The sequence below is a fragment of the Geotrypetes seraphini genome, chromosome 3 (assembly GCF_902459505.1).
Source record: "Geotrypetes seraphini chromosome 3, aGeoSer1.1, whole genome shotgun sequence".
Lineage (NCBI taxonomy): Eukaryota > Metazoa > Chordata > Amphibia > Gymnophiona > Dermophiidae > Geotrypetes > Geotrypetes seraphini.
Window position 1 is genome coordinate 242,000,545 of NC_047086.1, and position 21,549 is coordinate 242,022,093.

Genomic DNA, 21,549 nt, shown 5'->3' on the forward strand with positions numbered 1-21,549 from the left:
CTCAATGGCGAGAATTGTCCATAAGGCCCTGCTGGGCCAAAGCCCATGATGGCAAAAGAAAAGAAAAAAATGGGTTTCTTTTTTTTAAAGATAACAGAAAGAAAAATGAAAAGAACTGACAAAAAAGTCACAATCCGCGAGAGCGGGAAGGCAAGTGAAAGAAAAATTTTTAACAGTTGTTGAGACGCGTCTTCTTAGCTTTTCGGAAACTAGAAAACTGAAGGGACCGCACGCTTCCGTCGGGCAGAAAGGCACTCGCGCATGCGTGGTACGGGCTGATCGCAAACTTTCTAAACTTAAAGTTGCAATTCACTTTTCAAGTGTCTGTACCGGGGCTCCGTTGGTGATATCACCCATGTGTGAGAATATGCTGCCTGCTTGTCCTGGGATAAACTAAGAAATGGAGAGACCTGGAGTGGCCGAGTCAGAGCCCCGATCTAAATCCCACTAAGATGCTGTGGGGTGATTTGAAATGGGCTGTACATGCAAGAAACCCTTCAAACATCTCACAGCTGAAAGAATTCTTCTTTGAGGAGTGAGCCAAACTTTCCTCAGATAGATGTCAGAGACTGGTAGATGGCTACAAGAAGCGTCTCACTGCTGTTATTTCAGCCAAAGAGGGTAATACTAGCTATTAGGGTGTCCTAATTTATTCCTCAGTTAGAATACACATTTTTGTGGATATCTTTTGTTTCATGAATAAATTAAGGAAAAATTTTGTTGTTTGCCTGCAATTACATCACTTTCTTTTCCAAAGATAAATAAAAAAAAGATTTGACATTGATTTGTGAACATTTCTTAAGAAAAAACTGACTATTTCATGGGGTGTCCTAATTTTTTCACATGACTGTGTGTGTGTGTATATATATATATATATATATTTTTTTTTTTTTTTTAATTATTGCTATCTAAGCCTTTTGCCTGCCAGTGCAACATGGGTATAATACCACAAAGTAGCTTCAGGAGTCATGCTACATTAATTATCATCCAAAGGCATGTGATAATGGAGATTAAATAAACAAGAGAGGATAGGGGAGAAATAGAAAACCAGGAAAAGTAAGTGTCTGTCACGAAAAATCCTCAAACCTGTATCAAATAGGTACATTAAAAATAGCCCCTTTGTATTCATGTTTTTACAAAAAAAAAAAAAAAAAAAGTACTGCTGTCCAAGCCATAAATTTAATTTTAACATAAAAAGTTCATACAAAAGGCACATTGTATCCTTAAACTGATTACAAACTATTTAAAAGTGCTTTAACACCCCAGAATAAAGTTATAAGAATCCACATAAATACTGTAGTTATGACGACAATGTATGTTTTGTATTCTGGGATGTGATCTGGGGAGGTAATTGATTTCAAACTTTATTTTTAGAAAAAATTGCATCAATAAATGTCTCTGCAAACAAATCTAAAACCTTACATTTATGCACTATAAAATTTCCATAGCAGCTATCAAACTGATTTTCCCCACTCTTAAAAGGTGAGGGAAGGTCAGCAGTTGGAAACTGACTCCATTCATGCATTGTATGGACATGATACCATTGTGCATTGGGAGGTAAAGAGGCTGGAAGGTCTGAGCTTCAGTTGCAGGCAGATGGAAGATTTCATATCAAAGGTCACTTTGCCAAAAATTTAGTGTTCAGAGTAGACAGTTTCACTTCTGCATTATTCACAGTTTTCTCTGAAAACTCAAGATGTAAGGGGGTAATGAGCACTGGTACAGCATAAACATCACCAATAGGGAGAACATTCCTGCAAAAGAAAAATGTGCATTGTTAACATTTCTCATTCATCTTAATATAGTGGTACTTAAGACACTTTCTATCAATGTACTGGAATTTTGGATACTCTCCTCTTAGATATTTTAGCATAATTTTTTTTGCCTTTTTAAACAGGCATCTTAGACTTAAGCTGCTTATGCAATGGGACTTGTTTAAACATACAGTTTAATAGGATGTTAGAAAATCCGGTAGCCTTGACATATGATACTATTTTATTTGGAACAACTATGAGAGCAAGGAGTCAAATCTCGTCAAATAACAACAAACTTTTATTTATTTTGACTGGAGTAGCAATACAGCAAATAACATACATTTGGAAAAAGTATGACAGGTTAAATTACAATTTCTGGTGGAATTCTGTATGTCATATATACAAAATGGAACTCACAATAGCAACGCAAAAAGGTTATTTTAGTAAATTTCAGAAAATCTGGGGACCATTAACAGATTTTTGTAATGAATGATTAACTTTTCCCATGATAAGATATTTGATTAGGGGGGGAAATGGGTGGGATTTACTTGTTGTTTCATAATACATGATTATTTGAATAGTTTCATAGTAATGATACTTCTATGTATTATTGAGTAGGGAGGGAGGGGAGGTTATTCTATTCAATAAGAATAATTTATATATTAGATTTTTTACATAATATTTTAAATATTACAGAATATTAATTTGTAATGAAATGTTATACTTAATGCATATATGAGAGTTAATCATGTGTGTATCTTTAAGTTCATATGAGTTTAACTGCTACACTTGTTGTAACATGCAAAAATGAATAAAGAATTAAAAAAAAATAAAATAAACAAACAGTTTGCCAAATAAATAGTAGCAGCATTCCATGCCACCCTTATTTTAAATGACAAAAACCAAAAGCATTTTTAAAAACTAAGCAGTTCGTTGAGGCATGACCTTAGCAGAACCATGTTAGGAGAAAGGGAACTCAATACCTGTGCAGGAAAGTCTTAGAAAACTCTTGATTTCATTGGCATTGGTGTACACACCAAAGCCATAACTTCAGTTATGCCTTTTTGCACCTCCTGACCTAGACAAACATCATGCCTTTATACAGTTGCTAATCTAAAAGGTAGCACTAGCTTCATTGGTTTTGCTGCTACAAAATAATCTGCACGTCTGGGAGTTTTTATCTTTGTTTTATATATCCATTAGGGAAGAATTTAACAATGAAATCAACTATAATGAAGAGAGGAGACTAAACTCCAGTTTTTCTTGTAACTTCTGTCTGAAAATGATTGTGTGTGCTGCATCATTTAAGCTTGAATCATAAAACAAATATTGATTTGCCATAAAAGCCCAATTCATTATAAGAAAAAGTTGCATATACCTCCTTAATCAGCTTAAAAAAAAAAAGTGTAGAAATGTATGAAGATATAGAAGTAGGGAAGCATGTAAGACAGGATTCATGGAATTCTTTCCAGTTCCTTTAAACATACATTGTTGCCAGAACATTATAGGCCAATTTCAAATCTGCCTTTAGGTGGGGAGAGTAGTGACAGATCAATTAGTGGAGTATATTGCTGCAAAAGAAGTGTTACATCCAAAGCAAACAGCCTATTGGCATGGACATACTACAGAGACAACATTGTTAGAGGTGATAAAATGAATTGCGTCTTTGTTGGTTTCTTTAGATTTGTCAGCTTTTGATACAGTGGATTCTGTGTTGATGTTATATGGTGGTTGTACCCGCCAAAACGGTGACCCCCAAAAAAAAGGTCACCGCGAGTTCGGGGACAAGGCCATTCACTGCCCCGTTGAGCAGTGAATGGTAGCACGGGGCGGTGAACAAGTAGTGAACGCGCGTTCAATCCGGCAGCCAACTCTCTCCCACCGGCCGTCCATGCATCTTCCCTCCCTCTTTTTCCCTTACCTTTTCTTCTTGAAACTGGCGATTTCTAAAAGGCTATGAGCTGTATTACAGCCGGAGCCTTGAAGTCGCGTTGCGTTGCGTTGGAAAAGTCTTCTGACGCAACTTCCTGTTTCCGGTTGCATCGGAGGAGACTTTTCTAGCAGGCAACTCGACGTGACTTCAAGGCTCCGGCTGTAATACAGCTCGTAGCCTTATAGAAATCGCCAGTTTCAAGAAGAAAAGGTAAGGGAAAAGGAGGGAGGGAGGGAAATGCACGGCTGGCCGGTGGGAGGGAGCTGCTGGATCGCGTGAAGGGTGCTGGGGATGGGGGGATGGAGAGGAGAAGACGCTGAAGGCGGGGACGGTGACGGGGCGGTGAAGGGGACGGCAGAGACAGGGACGGGGCGGTGAAAGGACCAGCGGGGACGGGGCGGTGCAGAGGATGGTGGTCTGGGAACGGGACGGTGACAGAATTTTTCCCCGTGTCATTCTCTAATGTTATATCAGCTGCAACAGTTGGGGATAGGAGGTATGGTGCTGGCATGGTTTCAAAGTTTTTTAACAGAACAAACTTTCTGTTAAAGGAGAAGATCAGGTCTCAACATCACGAAAATGATTGAGTGGGGTCCCACAGGGATCCCCTTTGTCCCCCATCCTTTTTAATATGTTTATACATTCTTTGATGTACCTAATTCAGTCTTTTGTGATTAGTGCTTTTATGTATGTCGATGACCTCCTCTTAATTTGGTACACTCAGAAATCACAAATAGATTATTACTCCTTTTCATAAATATTTGCAAGCAGTTGAGGATTGGATTATGAAGCATCAGATATTGAGTGTAGAGAAGACAGTAGTGTGTTAAGTCTATAATGGTTCAATACTACACCTTGTAAATTGCTTACCGTATTTTCGCGGATATAACGCGCACCCGTGTGAAACGCGCACACGGGTATAGCGCGCAGAAACCACACTTGTATGTACGGAAACTTTTGTATACAGCGCTCATGGGTATACCGCGCATGCTGCCCGACTCTCCTCTGGCCACCCCGACTCTCCTTTCGCCCTCCCCGACTCTCCTCTGGTTGCCCCGACTCACCGTTCACCCGCCCTGACTTTCGGTGCACTGCCCCGCCTCTCCGTGCGCTGTCCCGACTCTCCGTTCACCTGCCCTGACTTTCCGTGCACTGCCCCGCCTCTCCGTGCGCTGTCCCGACACTACATTACGGGCAGGAGGGATCCCAGGCCCTCCTGCCCTCGACGCAAACCCCCTCCCCCCCAGCCGACCCGCGATCCCCCTGGCGACCCCCACGACCCCCCCACCCCCCTTCCCCGTACCTTTGGTAGTTGGCCGGACAGACGGGAGCCAAACCCACCTGTCCGGCAGGCAGCCAACGAAGGAATGAGGCCGGATTGGCCCATCCATCCTAAAGCTCCGCCTACTGGTGGGGCCTAAGGCGCGTGGGCCAATCAGAATAGGCCCTGGAGCCTTAGGTCCCACCTGGGGGCGCGGCCTGAGGCACATGGTCCCATGTGCCTCAGGCCGCGCCCCCAGGTGGGACCTAAGGCTCCAGGGCCTATTCTGATTGGCCCACGCGCCTTAGGCCCCACCAGTAGGCGGCGCTTTAGGATGGATGGGCCAATCCGGCCTCATTCCTTCGTTGGCTGCCTGCCGGACAGGCGGGTTTGGCTCCCGTCTGTCCGGCCAACTACCAAAGGTACGGGGAAGGGGGGTGGGGGGGTCGTGGGGGTCGCTAGGGGGATCGCGGGTCGGCTGGGGGGGCGGTCGGAGGTTCTTGGGGGGGGCGGTCGTTGGGGGGAGGGGGGTTTGCGTCGAGGGCAGGAGGGCCTAGGATCCCTCCTGCCCGTAATGTAGTGCGAGGTGGGGGTAGGGGGTCGCCGTGGCCAGGAGGGTTTGGGCTCCCTCCTGGCCCGATATTGTCGGGGAGTCGGCGGTCCTTCGGGGTGGGGGTGCGAGCGGTGGGGGTGCGAGCGTCCTTCCGGATGATGAATCGGGCGTCGGGCGGGGTGTGAAATATGTAAAAAAAATTTTGTATACCGCGCTCAGGCATATAACGCGCGAAGGGTATGCGCGGTACGTAAAAACGCGTATAACGCGCGCGTTATATCCGCGAAAATACGGTACTCTTTTTGGAAGAAAAATGCCAGTAGGCCCTCTTTTGGGTATCTGGGGGGTCAGGGCTTTACAGTACTGTGAAAATTACATGTAGGGATTGATTGATGGCCCTTCATTTTTGACCTTGATATACCGGTATTCTTTATTTATGACTAAATTAGATTATGAAAATGCAATACTGTCAGGTTTGACCCTGCAAAATGTAGTCATCCATTTATTGAGTGTGACGGGTCAGTTCGATCACGTCAACCCATTGTTGATATCTAATCACTGGCTAATCACAAAGAATAAGTTTTAAAAGTCAGGTAACATAAAATTTTGCAAACTCCATCTAGGGCAGGGGTAGGGAACTTCGGTCCTCGAGAGCCATATTCCAGTCGGGTTTTCAGGATTTCCCCAATGAATATGCATTGAAAGCAGTGCATGCAAATAGATCTCGGGCATATTCATTGGGGAAATCCTGAAAACCCGACTGGAATACGGCTCTCGAGGACCGGAGTTCCCTACCCCTGATCTAGGGCACTGTGCTCCAGTAATGCCTCTTTATTTCAGACACTGGCTAAATTTGCTAAACTAGAATGTACGAGATGGGGGGGGCCTTTTTTATTATTATTATAATTTAGCCCCTTTTCTGTGAAACTCTTTGCCAAAGACTCTTAGAGAGGAACTGCCTCATGTTCGGTTTCAGAAATGTTTAAAGGCTTATTCTTTTCAACAAACTTTTGGCATATTATTATTGGGAGGAATGAGATGGTTGATGTTGAAGATTCCGTGGAATGCAAAGAACATGAAATCTTTTATTTGGAAAACAGAGAATGTATGAGATATTTCCTTTTTGACTGCAATATTATTAATGATAGAGTTCCTTTCACCCTTTTATGTTTTATATTTGATTGTACACTGATGATTTTAATTTTTGGTAATAAAGTGGTATATTAAGTTTAAATAAACCTGTAAACTCACATGCATGTGTATGTATTGCTAGAGAGCAATTTCTCCAAATGGGTTAGTTTTGTATATATCAGGCCAAGAATGAACATCACTCCTAAACCAGGGCATGTGGAGTATAATCTCAGTCTCTCAAATTTATTGTTAATGCTCACTGTAAAACTTGCAGCATGGCAAAGAGTTTCCCTCTAGAGTTCATAAGATGTAAAATATACAAGCAACCTATTCAGGTGTGTTTGGAAATTCATTTTAATTTCCACATTCCAAGGCTGAGGCTGTATGCTAAGGAGGACAATGAGGCACAGCAAAGCCCAGGCACTGGTGTCACATGGTACACCTGATCATGATTCATAACATACTAGTTGGGAAACACTCTATTAAGCTTCAGACAGCCTCTGTATAACAATACTTTTGAAGGCAACCTGATGCTTGATTATTTCAACAGTACTTATTACAATATACTATCCTGTTTCTATTGGAATAGCATGCAAATTTAACATGAAAATGTTGTAGCTTTTGCATTAGCATACTCATGGCTCCCTGCATTCATTAGCAGGTGACACTATAAAATATTTGGGGGGTAAATATTCAGCCACTACCAATTTTATGTCTTGATATTCAATGTGGGCTATGTCTAGTCATTGGCACTGAATATCTGGTGTACATAGTTAGCTGACTCTTATGTGGTTTAGTGTGATATTCAACTGAACCACCTAAATGGAACTGTTTTATGCAGTCCGATTTGTCTGGTAAACTTAGGTGATTAAGTGCTAGTCAACCCACAAAATCGCCTACTTTCATTTTAGCAGTTAGTGCAGATATTCAGTGGCACTAATCTCTCTTGCCTGTTTCAATCAATCACATTGAATATTAACTGATTTAGTTTTAAACATCTTGGTTTTTCCTGAAGTTCTCCACATTACTATACAATGGACTAACAAAATATGTTTAGTGTATTTTTAAAATTTATACCTTCAAAAGCTTCCTAAATAAGAAAGCCTTCAATAATCAAACATTTTGCAAGACATCCTGGACAGAACTTATATGTTTGGAACTAGACCTCTTTTTTAAGAGTCTAAGTGCAACAAAAGTGCCCAAACTGACCAGATGATCACTGCTTGCATGCCCAAACTCCCCCAGTACTCACAGACTCCCTCACAATCTTTGGACAAAGGATGGAAGGAGGGGGCATGAACTTGGGACACAGAATGAAGGAAGGGAGGGGAAGAGCCATAGGATGGAAGAATGGAGGCAGGGGAAGAGATGCTGAGGTGGGGAAGGGAATAGAAAGGGAGAATTGGGTGTCTAAGTGAGAGGGAAAGAGAGATGGTGCACATGGGGAGATGAAGAAAGAGGAGAATTGTAGAGCATAGGGAGGGAGAATTATTGGACATGGTGGTGAGAGAGCATTTCTTGACCAAGGAATTTATTTGGTCCTTAAAAGTGAGAGAGAAATCAAAAAGACTCCCACTATATTAGCAGATAATTCAATCTGTAAAGAGGACCCAGATACCAGTGCTACAGTAGGAGGAAGACAGTCCAATCTTGGATCTAACTACAAAAGTTTAGTTTTAGTTGTATTAAGCTTCATCCGGACAGAAAGAGCCTAGTAGGCTTGAAGTTTGTAAATGCAGAGATTTACTTTGGAAACTAGATTGGTAATATCCGAGTCGCTCTCAATCAGTATAAAGATATCATCCGCTTAAATGAATAGCGTTTCCCAAGCTGACAGCTTAAAAGGTATTCAATGCGGTCATTAAAAGATTGAATAAAATTGGAAAGAGTGGAGAGCCCTGGGGAACACCACAGGAATGCTGCCAGGAATTGGACCTCTGGACCGCTTCAAGTCTTTTTGTGTCCTTCACCAGACACGGTCTCCAAAACTGAACATAATACTCCAAGTGGGGCCTCACCAACAACCTGTATAGGGTTATCAACACCTTCATTCTTCTACTGGTTACGCTTCTCTTTATACAGCCCAGCATCCTTCTGGCAGCAGCCACCGCCTTGTCAAACTGTTTTTCAACTTTAGATCTTCGGACACTATCACCCCAAGGTCCCTCTCCCCATCCATGCATATCAGCCTCTCACCTCCAGCATATACGGCTCCTTCTGATTATTAATCCCCAAATGTATTACTCTGCATTGAATTTTAGTTGCCAGATATTAGACCATTCCTCTAACTTTTGTAACTCCTTTTTCATGTTTTCCACTCCCTCCTCAGTGTCTACTGTGTTACAAATCTTGGAATTATCAGCAAAAAGGCAAACCTTTCCTTCTAACCCTTCAGCAATGTCACTCACAAACATATTGAACAGAATCGGCCCTAGCACCGATCCCTGAGGGACTCCGCTACTCACCTTTCCTTCCTCCGAGCGACTTCCATTAACCACCACCCTCTGGTGTCTGTCTGTCAATCAGTTTCTAATCCAGGTCACCACTTTGGGTCCTAACTTCAGCCCTTCAAGTTTGTTCAAGAGCCTCCTATGAGGAACTGTGTCAATGGCTATGCTGAAATCTAAGTAAATGACATCTAGCATATGTCCTCGATCTGGTTTTCTGGTCACCCAATCAAAAAATTCAATCAGGTTCGTTTGACACGATTTACCTTTAGTAAAGCCATGTTGCCTTGGATCCTGTAACCCATTAGATTCTAGGAAGTTTGCTATCCTTTCTTTCAGCAACACTTTCATTATTTTTCCAACAACCGAAGTGAGGCTTACCGGCCTGTAGTTTCCTGCTTCATCTCTGTGATCACTTTTATGAATAGGGACCACATCCGCTCTTCTCCAATCTCCAGGAACCAGTCCCATCTCCAGAGATTTGTTAAACAAGTCTTTATTAGGACCCTCCAGAACCTCTCTGAACTCCCTCAGTATTCTGGGATGGATCCAGTCCGGTCCCATCACTTTGTCCACCTTCAGTTTTTCAAGTTGTTCATAAACACTCCTCTGTGAATGGCACAGAATCTACTCCATTTTCCCATATAACTTTGCCAGACAACCTCAGTCCTTCTCCAGGATTTTCTTCCGTGAACACAGAGCAGAAGTATTTGTTTAGCACGTTTGCTTTTTCCTCATCATTTTCCACATATCGGTTCCTAGCATCTTTTAGTTTAGAAATTGTATTTTTTATCTTCCTCCTTTTACTGATATATCTGAAATAATTTTTGTCTCCCTTTTTTTTACATTTTTAGCCATTTGCTCTTTCGCCCGTGCTTTCGCCAGACATATCTCTCTTGGCTTCTTTCAGTTTCAAGCAGTAGTCCTTTTTGCACTCCTCTTCTTGGGTTTTTAAAAATATTTCAAGAATGCCAACACTTTTGCCTTTATTTTCTCCGCCACTACTTTGGAGAACCATGTTGGTTTCCTTTTTCTCTTGTTTTTATTTATTTTCTTCACATAAAATTCAGTAGCCATTTTTATCGCTCCTTAGACCACTGTTTTTCCACTTCTCTTAACAGCTCTTTCTTCAAGTACTCTCCCATTTTATTTAAGTCTGTACGTTTGAAATCTAGGACTTTTAGTATTGTGCAGCTACCCTCCACTTTAGCTGTTATATCAAACCAAACTGTTTGATGATTGCTACTTCCCAGGTGAGTACCCACTCGTACATTAGATATATTCTCCCCATTTGTGAGGACCAGATCCAATATCACTTTTTCTCTCATGGGTTCCATCACCATTTGTCTGAGCAGACGGAACATTCCAGTCAAAAATCCGGCAGGTTGAAATCTCCCAACAGCAGTGCCTCCTCTTTCTTTCCAAACTTTTGAATATCCACAATCAAATCTTTATTAATTTGCTGTGATTGAGTCGGAGGTCTGTAGACTACACCCATGTAGATAGAAGTTCCATCTTCTCTTTTCAGAGTGATCCATTATCGCTTCTTCCTTTCCTCAGGTTCCTTGCATTTCAATCGCTTTGATATCGATCTTTACATAGAGAGCTACTCCTCCACCTTTTTGACCATCTCTGTCCTTTCTAAAAAGATTATATCCCGGAATGTTTGCATCCCATCCATGGGATTCACTGAACCATGTCTCTGTGATAGCAACAATATCCAGGTCTGCCTCTAACATCAGGGCTTGCAGATCATGAACTTTGTTGCTTAGACTGCGAACATTTGTGGTCATCATTTTCCAGCTATTTTTCAGTGGTAATCTCCTTTGTTGTATAGTTTTTTGTTTTATTTGACTTCCCGTTGCAATGCTAAGACGTGAGTTGCTAATATTGTTTGTGTTGCAATCTTTACTATCATCACATTTTGTCTTTTGCTGGGGGTGGTCTCTATAATTGGCTTTCATACATATACAACCCCCACCTTCTAGTTTAAATGCCTAGAAACATATTGTCTAAATTTCTCCGCAAAGATTCTTTTTCCTGCTGTAGTAATATGTAGCCCATCAGTACAATATAGCTTCTTGTCCTTCCATGTATGTCCTTCCTCCTATGTACCTAAAGCCTTCTTGATGACAACAGGCTTTGAGCCACCTATTGAAGTATTCTGTGTTTTTAACTCTTTGCTCACCCTTTCCATATGCAGGCAGTACTTCTGAAAAAGCTACAGTCTTTACAAAAGGTTTCAAGCCCTCACCAAGCTTCCGAAAGGCTTTCTGAGCTGCAAGAGTAGAGTTGTTGGCCAGGTCATTTGTTCCCAGATGGATAACAACATCAGTTTTAGACTTCTTAGTTTCTTCCTTAATTATAGACAGTATTTGTTGGGTACTCCTAGTAGCCAAGGATCCAGGGAGACACTTCACTATTTTAGGCTCCTTGTCTTGTGTTTCAATGTTAATGCCTTTGATGATAGAATCCCCTAAAAGCAATAATTTATTTGCTTGAGGTTTCTTACTCTTCTTTTGTGAGTGCTTTTCTTCATAAGTTACCTTCACTGGTTCCAGTTTGATTTCAATTCTTTCTTGAGCACTGCAATGCTCTAATGGAGCAAAGGAATTCTATACGTGCAATTGTGAGGGTGTATGTTTCTGTGTCACGTGTTGCAGTCTGCCTGACCCTACTGTGATCCATATATTCCTTGATTGCATTACTCTGAGGCAGTGGTGGCAAATTGGTATGGTTTTGTGGAGTGATGGAAATTGCTCTGATTGCATTCAACTCCTGCTTAAGATTTCTTAGCTCCTCCTTAATACTAAAAGGCTAAAGACCGTTGGTATGATTCTGTGGAGTGATGGAAGTTGCTTTGATTGCATTCAATTCCTGCTTACGATTTCTGAGCTCCTCCTTAATACTAGAAAGCTGAAGACAGATGGGGCAAGCCCTAAGTGTCCAGATGGTGCGCCTTGGAAGTAAAGCACCACAATGATTGCACTGAATAAAGGTCATCTTGATTGGATGGTATAGGAAGTGACTGATATATCGACAAGAAAAATACTTATCAGTGGTAATCCAGGGAAAGGTGGAACAATTTGTCCTTAATTCAGCAAGGAACCAAGCAAATGAGAATTAGATATTTAAGGGTGGGAGGGCCTAGGCAACCAGAGATGTGTGAGCTGTGTTAGCAGTGAAACCTATCTTAGTGAGCAACAGTCACAATACATACTATCTACTGTCTACAGCAACTGCAGCCCATTAGAGAACCTGAGCCAAGACTGCTTGAGAGAGTCCAACCCCTTCATTAGGGTGACAGGCTATTCCCCTTAAGTTATTCTAGTTTTTGTAGCCATTGTTATACTAAAAACATTATAGTTCTTATCTTCAGATATAACTAAAACTGCAAACGAGTTACCTGCTTTCACATGTAGGGGAAACCAACTTTAGGAGATTTACAACCATAGCAGCTCCTATAACTCCAATTGCCACCACTTCCATGATGCTTAAGTAGATAGGGAGGAATGCAAGCCAGACTGGACACAATTCCTTTCTCAGCTGCTCCACCCACTGGCACATAACCTGTAAACAAGGACACACTTCAGTAGAGAATGACACTGAATATATTCTTCATATAAAAATTTGTTTAACTATCAGCTAGGTGCTGGGCTTTTTCTGCACTTACCTTTATTTCTCTTCCCATCTTCTATCCTCTAATCCATTGTTTCTCAAACTGGTCCTAGGATACCCTTTAACCAATCTGGTTTTCAGGATATCAACAATGAATATCATATATACGAAGTAGATGCCTCTGTTTTCTGCCTGGATCAGTACCAACTGCCTACAGAGTTCTTTATTTAAAATGACTGATGTGTCTTTCAGCCCTCAACCAATTTCTTTGTGTATGCTGTAAGCCAAGATTGCCTCGTCACCTGATTCTTGAAAAATCCATAGTGGTTAAAGTGTAGCACTGAGTAGCAAAGGAAGAACTGTAAGCAGGTCTTCCTTTGTGAGCCACTATTGCAACATACTCTGTAGTGTAGGAGAACTGAAGATCTTGCTGGATAAAAGGTTAATAGGTTGGATTCCATTGGAATTTTACGTCCCACTGTGCCCTCCTCATGTTGAGAAAAACTAAAGAGGTCACAATGGTATGTATTCTAGGTAATCTTTGGTTCTGATCCAAGAGGAGACCTGAACTGTTTGAACAGAACAGATTGGACATGGCCTTATACCCTGGTGAAATTCCATGCAAAAAATTTGAAAATTCTGTGCACAATATTTCAAAATTCTGCAAAGTTTATTTGTTGTGTTTTGCATAGAACTCTTTCCTGCCCTTTTCCTTTCTCAGGTTCCAGCCTCCTCAGTTCTCTCACACTCACACTCCAACTGCAGTTGTCTCCCTCTAAAGCCAACCCTTCTTTCACTTGCTCCCCGAATCCACTCCTTGGCCCCTACAGTCTAGCACCTCTCTCTCTGTTCCTCTCTTCACTGGCTAATAACCTCTTCCTCCACTTCCCATCCCCTTTCTGGTCTTGGTCATTCTCTCTTCCTCTCTATATGCCCATTGGCTGAAATGGTGCTACTTGGCTGAGGCTTTGCCGCACACTGCTGCATTGATGATGTCATACGCTTCAATATATTTATGTTTATGTTTATTAAGGTATTTGATTAAACGCTTATTCGAAACTACAAAGCGTTTTACAAAATATAAAAATTAACATTTAAACAAAAAATTTTTGACAAATAAAACAAACTTTATCATGATAACAAATCTATTATTAATTAAATTAATAAAAAAAATTACATGACCAACAACAAATACATACCGGGTAAAAAGGACCGTAAAGCCCCTGGACACAAATAAGAAAGGGGGGAGAAATACATTTGATATAGAAAATGTAAGAAACCAGCTGTATTTAATAACCTAGTTTTCAACCCGCGGCCATGGTTACAACTCGTGATAGCCCCGCAGATGGTGAATGTTTCTGCTTTTTCTGTTTAATAAGTTAGGTGAATTGAGGCAGATTCTGCTCTATACGTTGTCAGATTCTCAAGAGTAAATAAGGCTCAACTATCTCTAACTTTGTTTTATAGTATCCCTTGACCCTGAAGAAAGGTTTCATCTTGAAACATGCATGTTGGGAGAGGAGAACACAGGAATGCTTCACTATAAGTTAAGTGAGGTTCCTTTTATTTCATATTAATAAGATAAAGAAAAAGTCACATAAAAATAAAAATAAATGAGATTAATAAAGATTTGACTGATGCAGAGTTCTAGCATCTGGCTTTGTTTGCCTAATTGCTTCTTGAAGGTCCATACAAAAAAATAATTGCAAAAGAAAATTATTTTCTAAAAAGAAGAAGTATCAATAATAAAGTAGAAAGGAAATGAGATATTGAACAGTTAGCCTTTGGTATGATAGTATAATATTTAGACAACTAGTACATGATTTTCTTGAGGGTCCAGCATCCTAAACACGGCGCTTCTTCGACGCAGACCCTGACTCAGCCTTGGCTGTTTCTGGAAACAACTTAGACCCCCAGAGCAGCCCATCTATACTCCTAGGACCCTCAAGAGATCTGAGGAGGTTGAGCCCAAGGCCCTCACAGCACGTGAAACATGGACAATCCTCAGCTGGCCGTCTAGTGCAAATTTGGCACAAATCCAGTGTATCAGAGCTTGAGGAGTCCAATTATGGTGATGTTATGCAAAATCAAGGTATATCAAGGCCGATAGAGGCTTTTTAATTCAAATCGGGAAATCCAAGATGGCTACTGAGATAGCGATTTAAGTACATAAGTAGTAGTCGCCTCCGCCGGGGCAGACCAGAGGTCCATCCTGCCCAGCGGTCCGCTCACGCGGCGGCCCATCAGGCATATTGCCTGAGCAGCAGTCCCTGACTAATTTTATGCCTACCTCTACACTTATCTCTAAACCTTCCACTGCTCTTATCTGTACCCCTCAATCCCTTTGTCCTCCAGGAACCTATCCAGGTCTTCCTTGAAACCCTGTACTGTGCTATTTCCTATCACGGCTTCAGGAAGGGTGTTCCATGTGTCCACCACCCTCTGTGTGAAAAAGAATTTCCTTGCGTTTGTTCTAAACCTGTCCCCCTTCAATTTCATCGAGTGACCCCTTGTTCTTGTGGTTTCTTTCAAATTGAAAAATCTGTCCATGTCAACCTTTTCGATGCCCCTCAGGATCTTGAAGGTCTCTATCATATCTCCTCTGAGTCTCCGCTTCTCCAGGGAGAACAGCCCCAGCCTCTTCAGTCTGTCAGTGTATGTAAGGTTTTCCATACCCTTAATCAGTTTAGTTGCTCTTCTCTAGACTCCCTCAAGCATTGCCATGTCCTTTTTGAGGTACGGTGACCAGTACTGTACACAGTATTCCAGATGTGGGCGCACCATAGCCCGGTACAGTGGCAGGATGACTTCCTTCGTTCTGGTCGAGATACCCTTCTTAATGATACCTAACATTTGATTTGCTTTCCTCGAGGCTGTGGCGCACTGTGCCGATGCCTTCAATGTCGTGTCTACCATCACTCCCAGGTCTCTTTCCAGCTTACTGACCCCTAGCGTTGATCCCCCCATTTTGTAAGTGAACATCGGGTTCCTTCTCCCTATATGCATGACCTTGCATTTCCCCACGTTGAAGCTCATTTGCCACTTTTTCGCCCATTCTTCCAGTGTCGTAAGATCCCTTTGGAGATCCTCGCAATCTACCGTGGTTTCAACCTTGCTGAATAGTTTGGTGTCATCTGCGAATTTGATGACCTCACATTTTGTTCCCGCCTCCAGGTCGTCGATGAATATGTTAAACAGGAGCGGTCCCAGCACTGACCCTTGAGGAACCCCGCTCGTGACCCCTTGCCAGTCTGAGTAGTGGCCCTTTACACCAACCCTCTGCTTCCTGTCTGACAGCCAGTTTTTGATCCATCGGTGGACCTCCCCTCGCACCCCGTGATTCCATAGTTTCCTGAGCAACCGCTCATGTGGTACCTTATCGAAGGCTTTCTGGAAGTCTAGGTAAATTATGTCTATGGGTTCACCTTTGTCCACCTGGCTATTTACCCCCTCAAAGAAGTACAACAAGTTTGTGAGGCACGACCTACCCTTGCAGAACCCATGCTGGCTCGACCTTAGCTGTCCATTTTTTTCGATATGATCACAGATGCCGTCCTTAATCAGCGCCTCCATCATCTTTCCCGGGACCGATGTGAGGCTCACCGGCCTATAGTTTCCCGGGTCGCCCCTTGAACCCTTCTTGAAGATGGGCGTGACATTAGCTATTTTCCAGTCCTCCGGGATCTCTCCAGTTTTTAGGGATAGGTTGCATATTTGCTGAAGTGTCTCTGCTATTTCATTTCTTAATTCCTTGAGCACCCTTGGGTGAATGCTGTGGCACTAAAATAAGTTTGGGGCTTTTTAATTCAAATCGGGAAATCCAAGATGGCCACCGAGATAGCGATTTTGGCACTAAAAGCAGTTTGGGAGAGCTGTATAAAAACTCAAAACATTTGAGGAAACGGTTTTTTAGAGGTAGAGGACCCCCAAACTGGTCCCCAGAACTCTTTAAATTTATACTTTAAGGTCTCCCCTATCCCGATTTTTCTCATAGGCTGCAACAATGTTCCACACCACAATCAAAAGTATCAACAGCAACACAAAGTGGAACACGAGGTCCTGGAGTCATAGGAATTAAGACAAAAATGTATTTATTCCTCAAGATGCCATGTAGTCACAATGATTGAAGGTAAATAAAAATCAATACGTTTAAGATTACATTACATTACTCTGATGTCTTCTATCCTGCCAATACCTTTCAGTTCTAGGCGGTTTACAATAAGAAATTAGCCTGGGCATTCCCACTGAGATTACAAGGTTTTTTTGGGTTTTTTTAATTTTTATTAAGTTTACAAGGTTAAGGTTACAAGGTTGATAGCTATAGTATGCCTCGGGATCTGGGAATGATCAAAATGGTTTGGTTAGATCATTTGACAAATTTCTTGAATAGTATGATTTTTAGTTCTTTCCTGAATGTGTTAAGATGTTAGTTTGAATTTCCTACGTTCAGTACTCATAGAGTGAGAACAGGACTCTACATGGGCCGTGTTTTGGCAATGCTTTGCCTTCCTTCAGGGGTCCTTTGGACAAAAGATTAAAAGGACATATAAAATGAGAGGTATGTGAATGGAGTGATAGTATCTTAGTACCAGTGAAATGGATGGGTGAATGAATGGAGAGGTGAATGAAGTGGTAAATTAAAAAGGAGAATTATACCACGAGTGAGAAATATACTAACCAATGCTTGAACCTTGAATGGGATTTTGATTTTCAATGACTATTTAAGCAAAAGAACAGGATATCAAATTGTGGATATCTAGGTTGAAGGTTTAGAGAAATAAAACTCCTAAGTTGTAAATCGAAATGAGTGAAAATCAATATGTGCTGTGTGACAAACAAGCTAGTGTAATCAATCATCAAACTACTGATAGCTGTGATGCAGCTGGCTCCCACTCTGGCCCTCTGGACTGATTCAGGGCTTCACTCAAGACTCAAAGTCTGGGGCAAACCTTGCTACAAGGAGAACAGTCCCCTAGGGCTCCTTTTACTTAGCTGCGTTAGGGCTTTAACGTGCGGAATAGCACACGCTACAATGTCAAGTGCACTAAATGCCGGCATTAGTTCTAGCCGCATAGCGTGAGGTTAGTGCGCGCTAATCTGCTGCGTGCGCTAAAAATGTTAGCGCACTTTAGTAAAAGGAGCCTCTAATGTCCTAACTACTAGAGCAGGCTGGCTAGTCCAGGTATAGTCAAACCTTGGTTTGCAAGACGAGCAAAACAATCGAGCAAACTTTAACTCACAAAACGAGCGTTGACTCGATAAGCGAGCTGCCACCACCCCACCCCGGGAACTGGCTTTGCTTCCCCTAAAAATCCCCCTCTCCCCCGAGGCCACTAGTGCTGCTCCCTTCCATCGCGACCAAGATGATCAGTGCTGCTATCCACCTCCTCCCCCCACTGACCAGCACTATGCTTACCATACATGCGCCGGTGCTGCAAATGCCTGCCACTGATGTTCTATGCTGGGCTGCTGCAGGGCCTTGAGCATCAGCGCATGTTCAAGGCCTTCTGGCTCTCACCCTTTTCTGAGATTCTCAGTCGTGAAGGGAGGAAACAGCGCCGGTGGCCTTTGGGGAGAGGGGGATTTGCAGGGGAAGAGAGCAGTGCCAGAGGCCTCGGGGGTGGGGGGGGGTCAAAGTACAGGACAGCAGTGGGAGAAGTGTTGGACTACAAGAAGGGATAAGGGTCGGGTCAGAGAGATGTATTAAGTCAGTGCAACATAGGCCTGTTTTTGGGATGTGAAACGAATCATCCGCGTTTCCATTACTTCCTATGGGGAAACTTGCTTTGATATATGAGCACTTTGGATTACAAGCATGCTTCTGGAACGAATTATGCTCGCAAACCAAGGTACCACTGTACTCTGAAACCAGAGACGTATGCTTGCTACTGACTTCTTCACTGAGAGTCTGTATCTTCTCGCAGTCAGCTATCCCAGAAGATACTGGGAACCTCTGCAACACCAAAAGCTTTGAAATTTGGTAATGTAGAGGAGGGAGATACAAGAAGGCGGCAGCAGGTAGCAGCGGTTTTAACACCTGAATCTGCTCTGCTTTTTTCCTCATTTCTCAATAATGCCGCACTCGAAGCCTAAGGGAAGTGTCCGGGCTGACCCCATTGCAACCAGGACATCTACCCCGCTACAACGCTCGATTTTGGATTTCACCACCACCCCTGTAATATCTCAACAATCACCTGGAGTTACACCCGGGTATGCTTAACCCAGAGAAGCAGTTGGAGACTTTGGGTTTGAGACTTCGCTCTCTCTTTCGGGCACTGTTCCACTGCCGCACTCTGCCGAAGCCGCAGTCTTGCTGGAAGTGCCCTGTCCTGAGACAGAGTCAGGGGAAAACCCAAATCAAGGGGCTGGACCTGCGACATCATCAACTCGGCAGGGAGAATTGAGTGCTGGATTGAATGCTGGCCCAGGAAAATCAAGACCAGCGCTGATTACTCTTGAGGCAATTTGGGAAGCCCTCGAGAGGCTGAATTCCTCTATAACAGGATCTTCAAAGCAAATTGCCTCCCTTGTGAGTACTGTAGATGAGCTTGGGCACTCAGTTAAAAATAATAAGGAAGAACTTAATAAAGAGATTAAACAGAGTGTTGTGGAGGTCCAGGTTGTTACAAATAATTTAGTAAAAGAAAGAACAAGTATGACCAGAAGAATGGAACAACTACAACCGTAGACTGAATATTCGAGTATTAAGTTTTCCTAAATCCCTTGGAGTAGCTCCAATTGATATATTTTTTTTTAAATATCTGACTGAAATATTGAAGTTTTCATCTCAACATATTCATTCAATTAATTGAATATTTTATTTGCCTGTAAAGAAAAATGCAGGAACTACTCCTCAGATGCAGCCAGAGTTAGTGTCACCATTAAATGTAACAGATCTGCTTGAATCCACATTCTCCGAGAACACAGAAAGAGCTATCTTGTTAATATCTTTTGTCTTTGAACAAGACTTGAATGCTATTATGAAATTGTTTTTTCCTAATTCTCAATCCCTGTTTTATGGGGAAAAAGTTTGGCTGTTTCCTGACGTCACCAAAACTACACAGGAACGTAGGAAACTATTTCTTACAATGCGAAATGAAACCTTAGCTTTGGGAACAACTTTTCTTCTTGCTTACCCATGTAAATGCTTAGTCAAATTTCTAGGTGTTAAATATGTTTTTTTCATTTCAGATTAGCTAAGGTTTTTTCTGGACATGAAGACCCTAGTACAGGGGAAAGATCAGCAGTGAACAGTTGTGTTAATTAGAGAATTAACTGCCTTGCCTATTTCCTTTATGTTATTTCTTTAGTTTGAGTCTTCTTTCACTCTTTAGTATCTCTCTCATGAGGTCGGAGGAAGATGTTTTATTTTCTTAAATATTTGATGTTCTGTTAAAGGGTAAAATGTATGAGTTATCTATTTGCATTCTGTTTTTCCTGAACAAGAGGATTCTTGTGAAATACTGGAAATTAATAAAAAGATAATGAAGGAAAAAAAAAAAAAAAAGAAATTTGGGAATATAAACCCAAACAATAAAATAAAAACGTCAGAGCAGATCAAAAACCTTCTGAACATGCTTGTAGAAGGGAAAAAAACTGAGGAAGGAGGCAGACCCAAGAAAAGTGAATGACATCTTCTGTAGAGCACATGATTTGAGGTTAACTACCCATCCATTCAGGACCTCTATACCCGTTGCACTAGAATTTGAATTTACTGCTGATTTTCCCATGACAAATTCTTATTGCATCACATGTGAAAAACAGAAGAAAACCAATATGTTACAAGAAAGCACAGCCCATTATATATTAAGCCTTGGAATTTTTTACTCTAGCCAGTATACTACAAGTTGCAGCCAAAATTAGAAATTACTAATTAATTAAAAAAAGGTTAAGGCCCCCTTTTATCAAGATGCAGTAGAGCATTTTAGTGTGGGCTGGCAAGGTAAATGCTCCAATGCATTTACCTCACCGGTCTGCACTAAAACATTCTACCACAGCTTGATAAAAGGGGGCCTAATTTTTTTTTAAGATCAGTTGAAGGAACAAATCTCCCCATCCCACATTCATAAAACAAGAAAAAAAAATAAAGGAATGGTGCATTTCCTTCAGTAAGTCACCTTGTAAGAGGATGGAGATGCTACCCTGAGTGGGGTCTCAGGTAACTTGCCAGGTGCTGTGTCTTCTTCAACTGTTGTCTCCATTTGCTGTAGAAGGTACTGACTTGTTGTCTGAAGTGGTGCTTGAACCTCTGTAAAGAAAGCAATTGCTAAAACCTCAGTTCCTACTCTATATAATATACACTCTCAACTCTAAAAATGTATCTCCCTTCCACCTCTTTGGCACATTTTGAATATACAATGAACGGAACAGTGTACACTCCTACTATCGAAATTACTAAATTGGGATTTTCTTTAGATTAAAAAAAAAAAAAAAAGATTTCCCCCATCTTCCAGAACTGTACATATAATCTGAGACATTTTCAAAAGAATATTCAAATCAGAATTGAGGACATCCCACTCATAATGTCCAGTCCTCCCAATCTTACAGTCCTTTTTAAATAGGAGAAACACTGAAGTTTCAAATACTTGAGAATGTCAAAAATGAACAGCCATCTAAAATAAAATAAATTATGAAAGCCGAAAAAAAAAAATCTGGGACAAGGATGGTCTGGGAGTATCAATATGAAAATGGTCACACAGATGTCCTTGCAGAACAGAGGGGCATCCTGTTCGTCAGTGCAGTGGATTTGAATTCAAGGCATCCAGGTTCATATTTCACTGCAACTCATTTTACATGATGAGACTTCCAGCGACAGGGAAATACCTACTGTATCTGAATATATACCACCTCGA

The 21,549-nt window shown here is 41.7% G+C and overlaps 1 protein-coding gene across 2 annotated transcripts in view; it reads right to left on the minus strand.

Moving 5' to 3' along the window:
• Window positions 1-1,160: 1,160 nt before the first annotated feature.
• GINM1 (glycoprotein integral membrane 1) overlaps window positions 1,161-21,549 on the minus strand; it is a 103,473-nt gene continuing 83,084 nt past the window's right edge. The window contains exons 6-8 of one of the 2 annotated variants that reach the window (XM_033937798.1): window positions 20,815-20,945; window positions 12,486-12,649; window positions 1,161-1,754 (exon numbers count right to left, since the gene is read on the minus strand). In XM_033937798.1, coding sequence (XP_033793689.1) covers window positions 1,619-1,754; window positions 12,486-12,649; window positions 20,815-20,945 — 431 coding nt within the window. In that variant the 3' untranslated portion in view covers window positions 1,161-1,618. The remainder of the gene's footprint in view (window positions 1,755-12,485; window positions 12,650-20,814; window positions 20,946-21,549) is intronic. The other variant, XM_033937799.1, reaches the window with a different exon arrangement.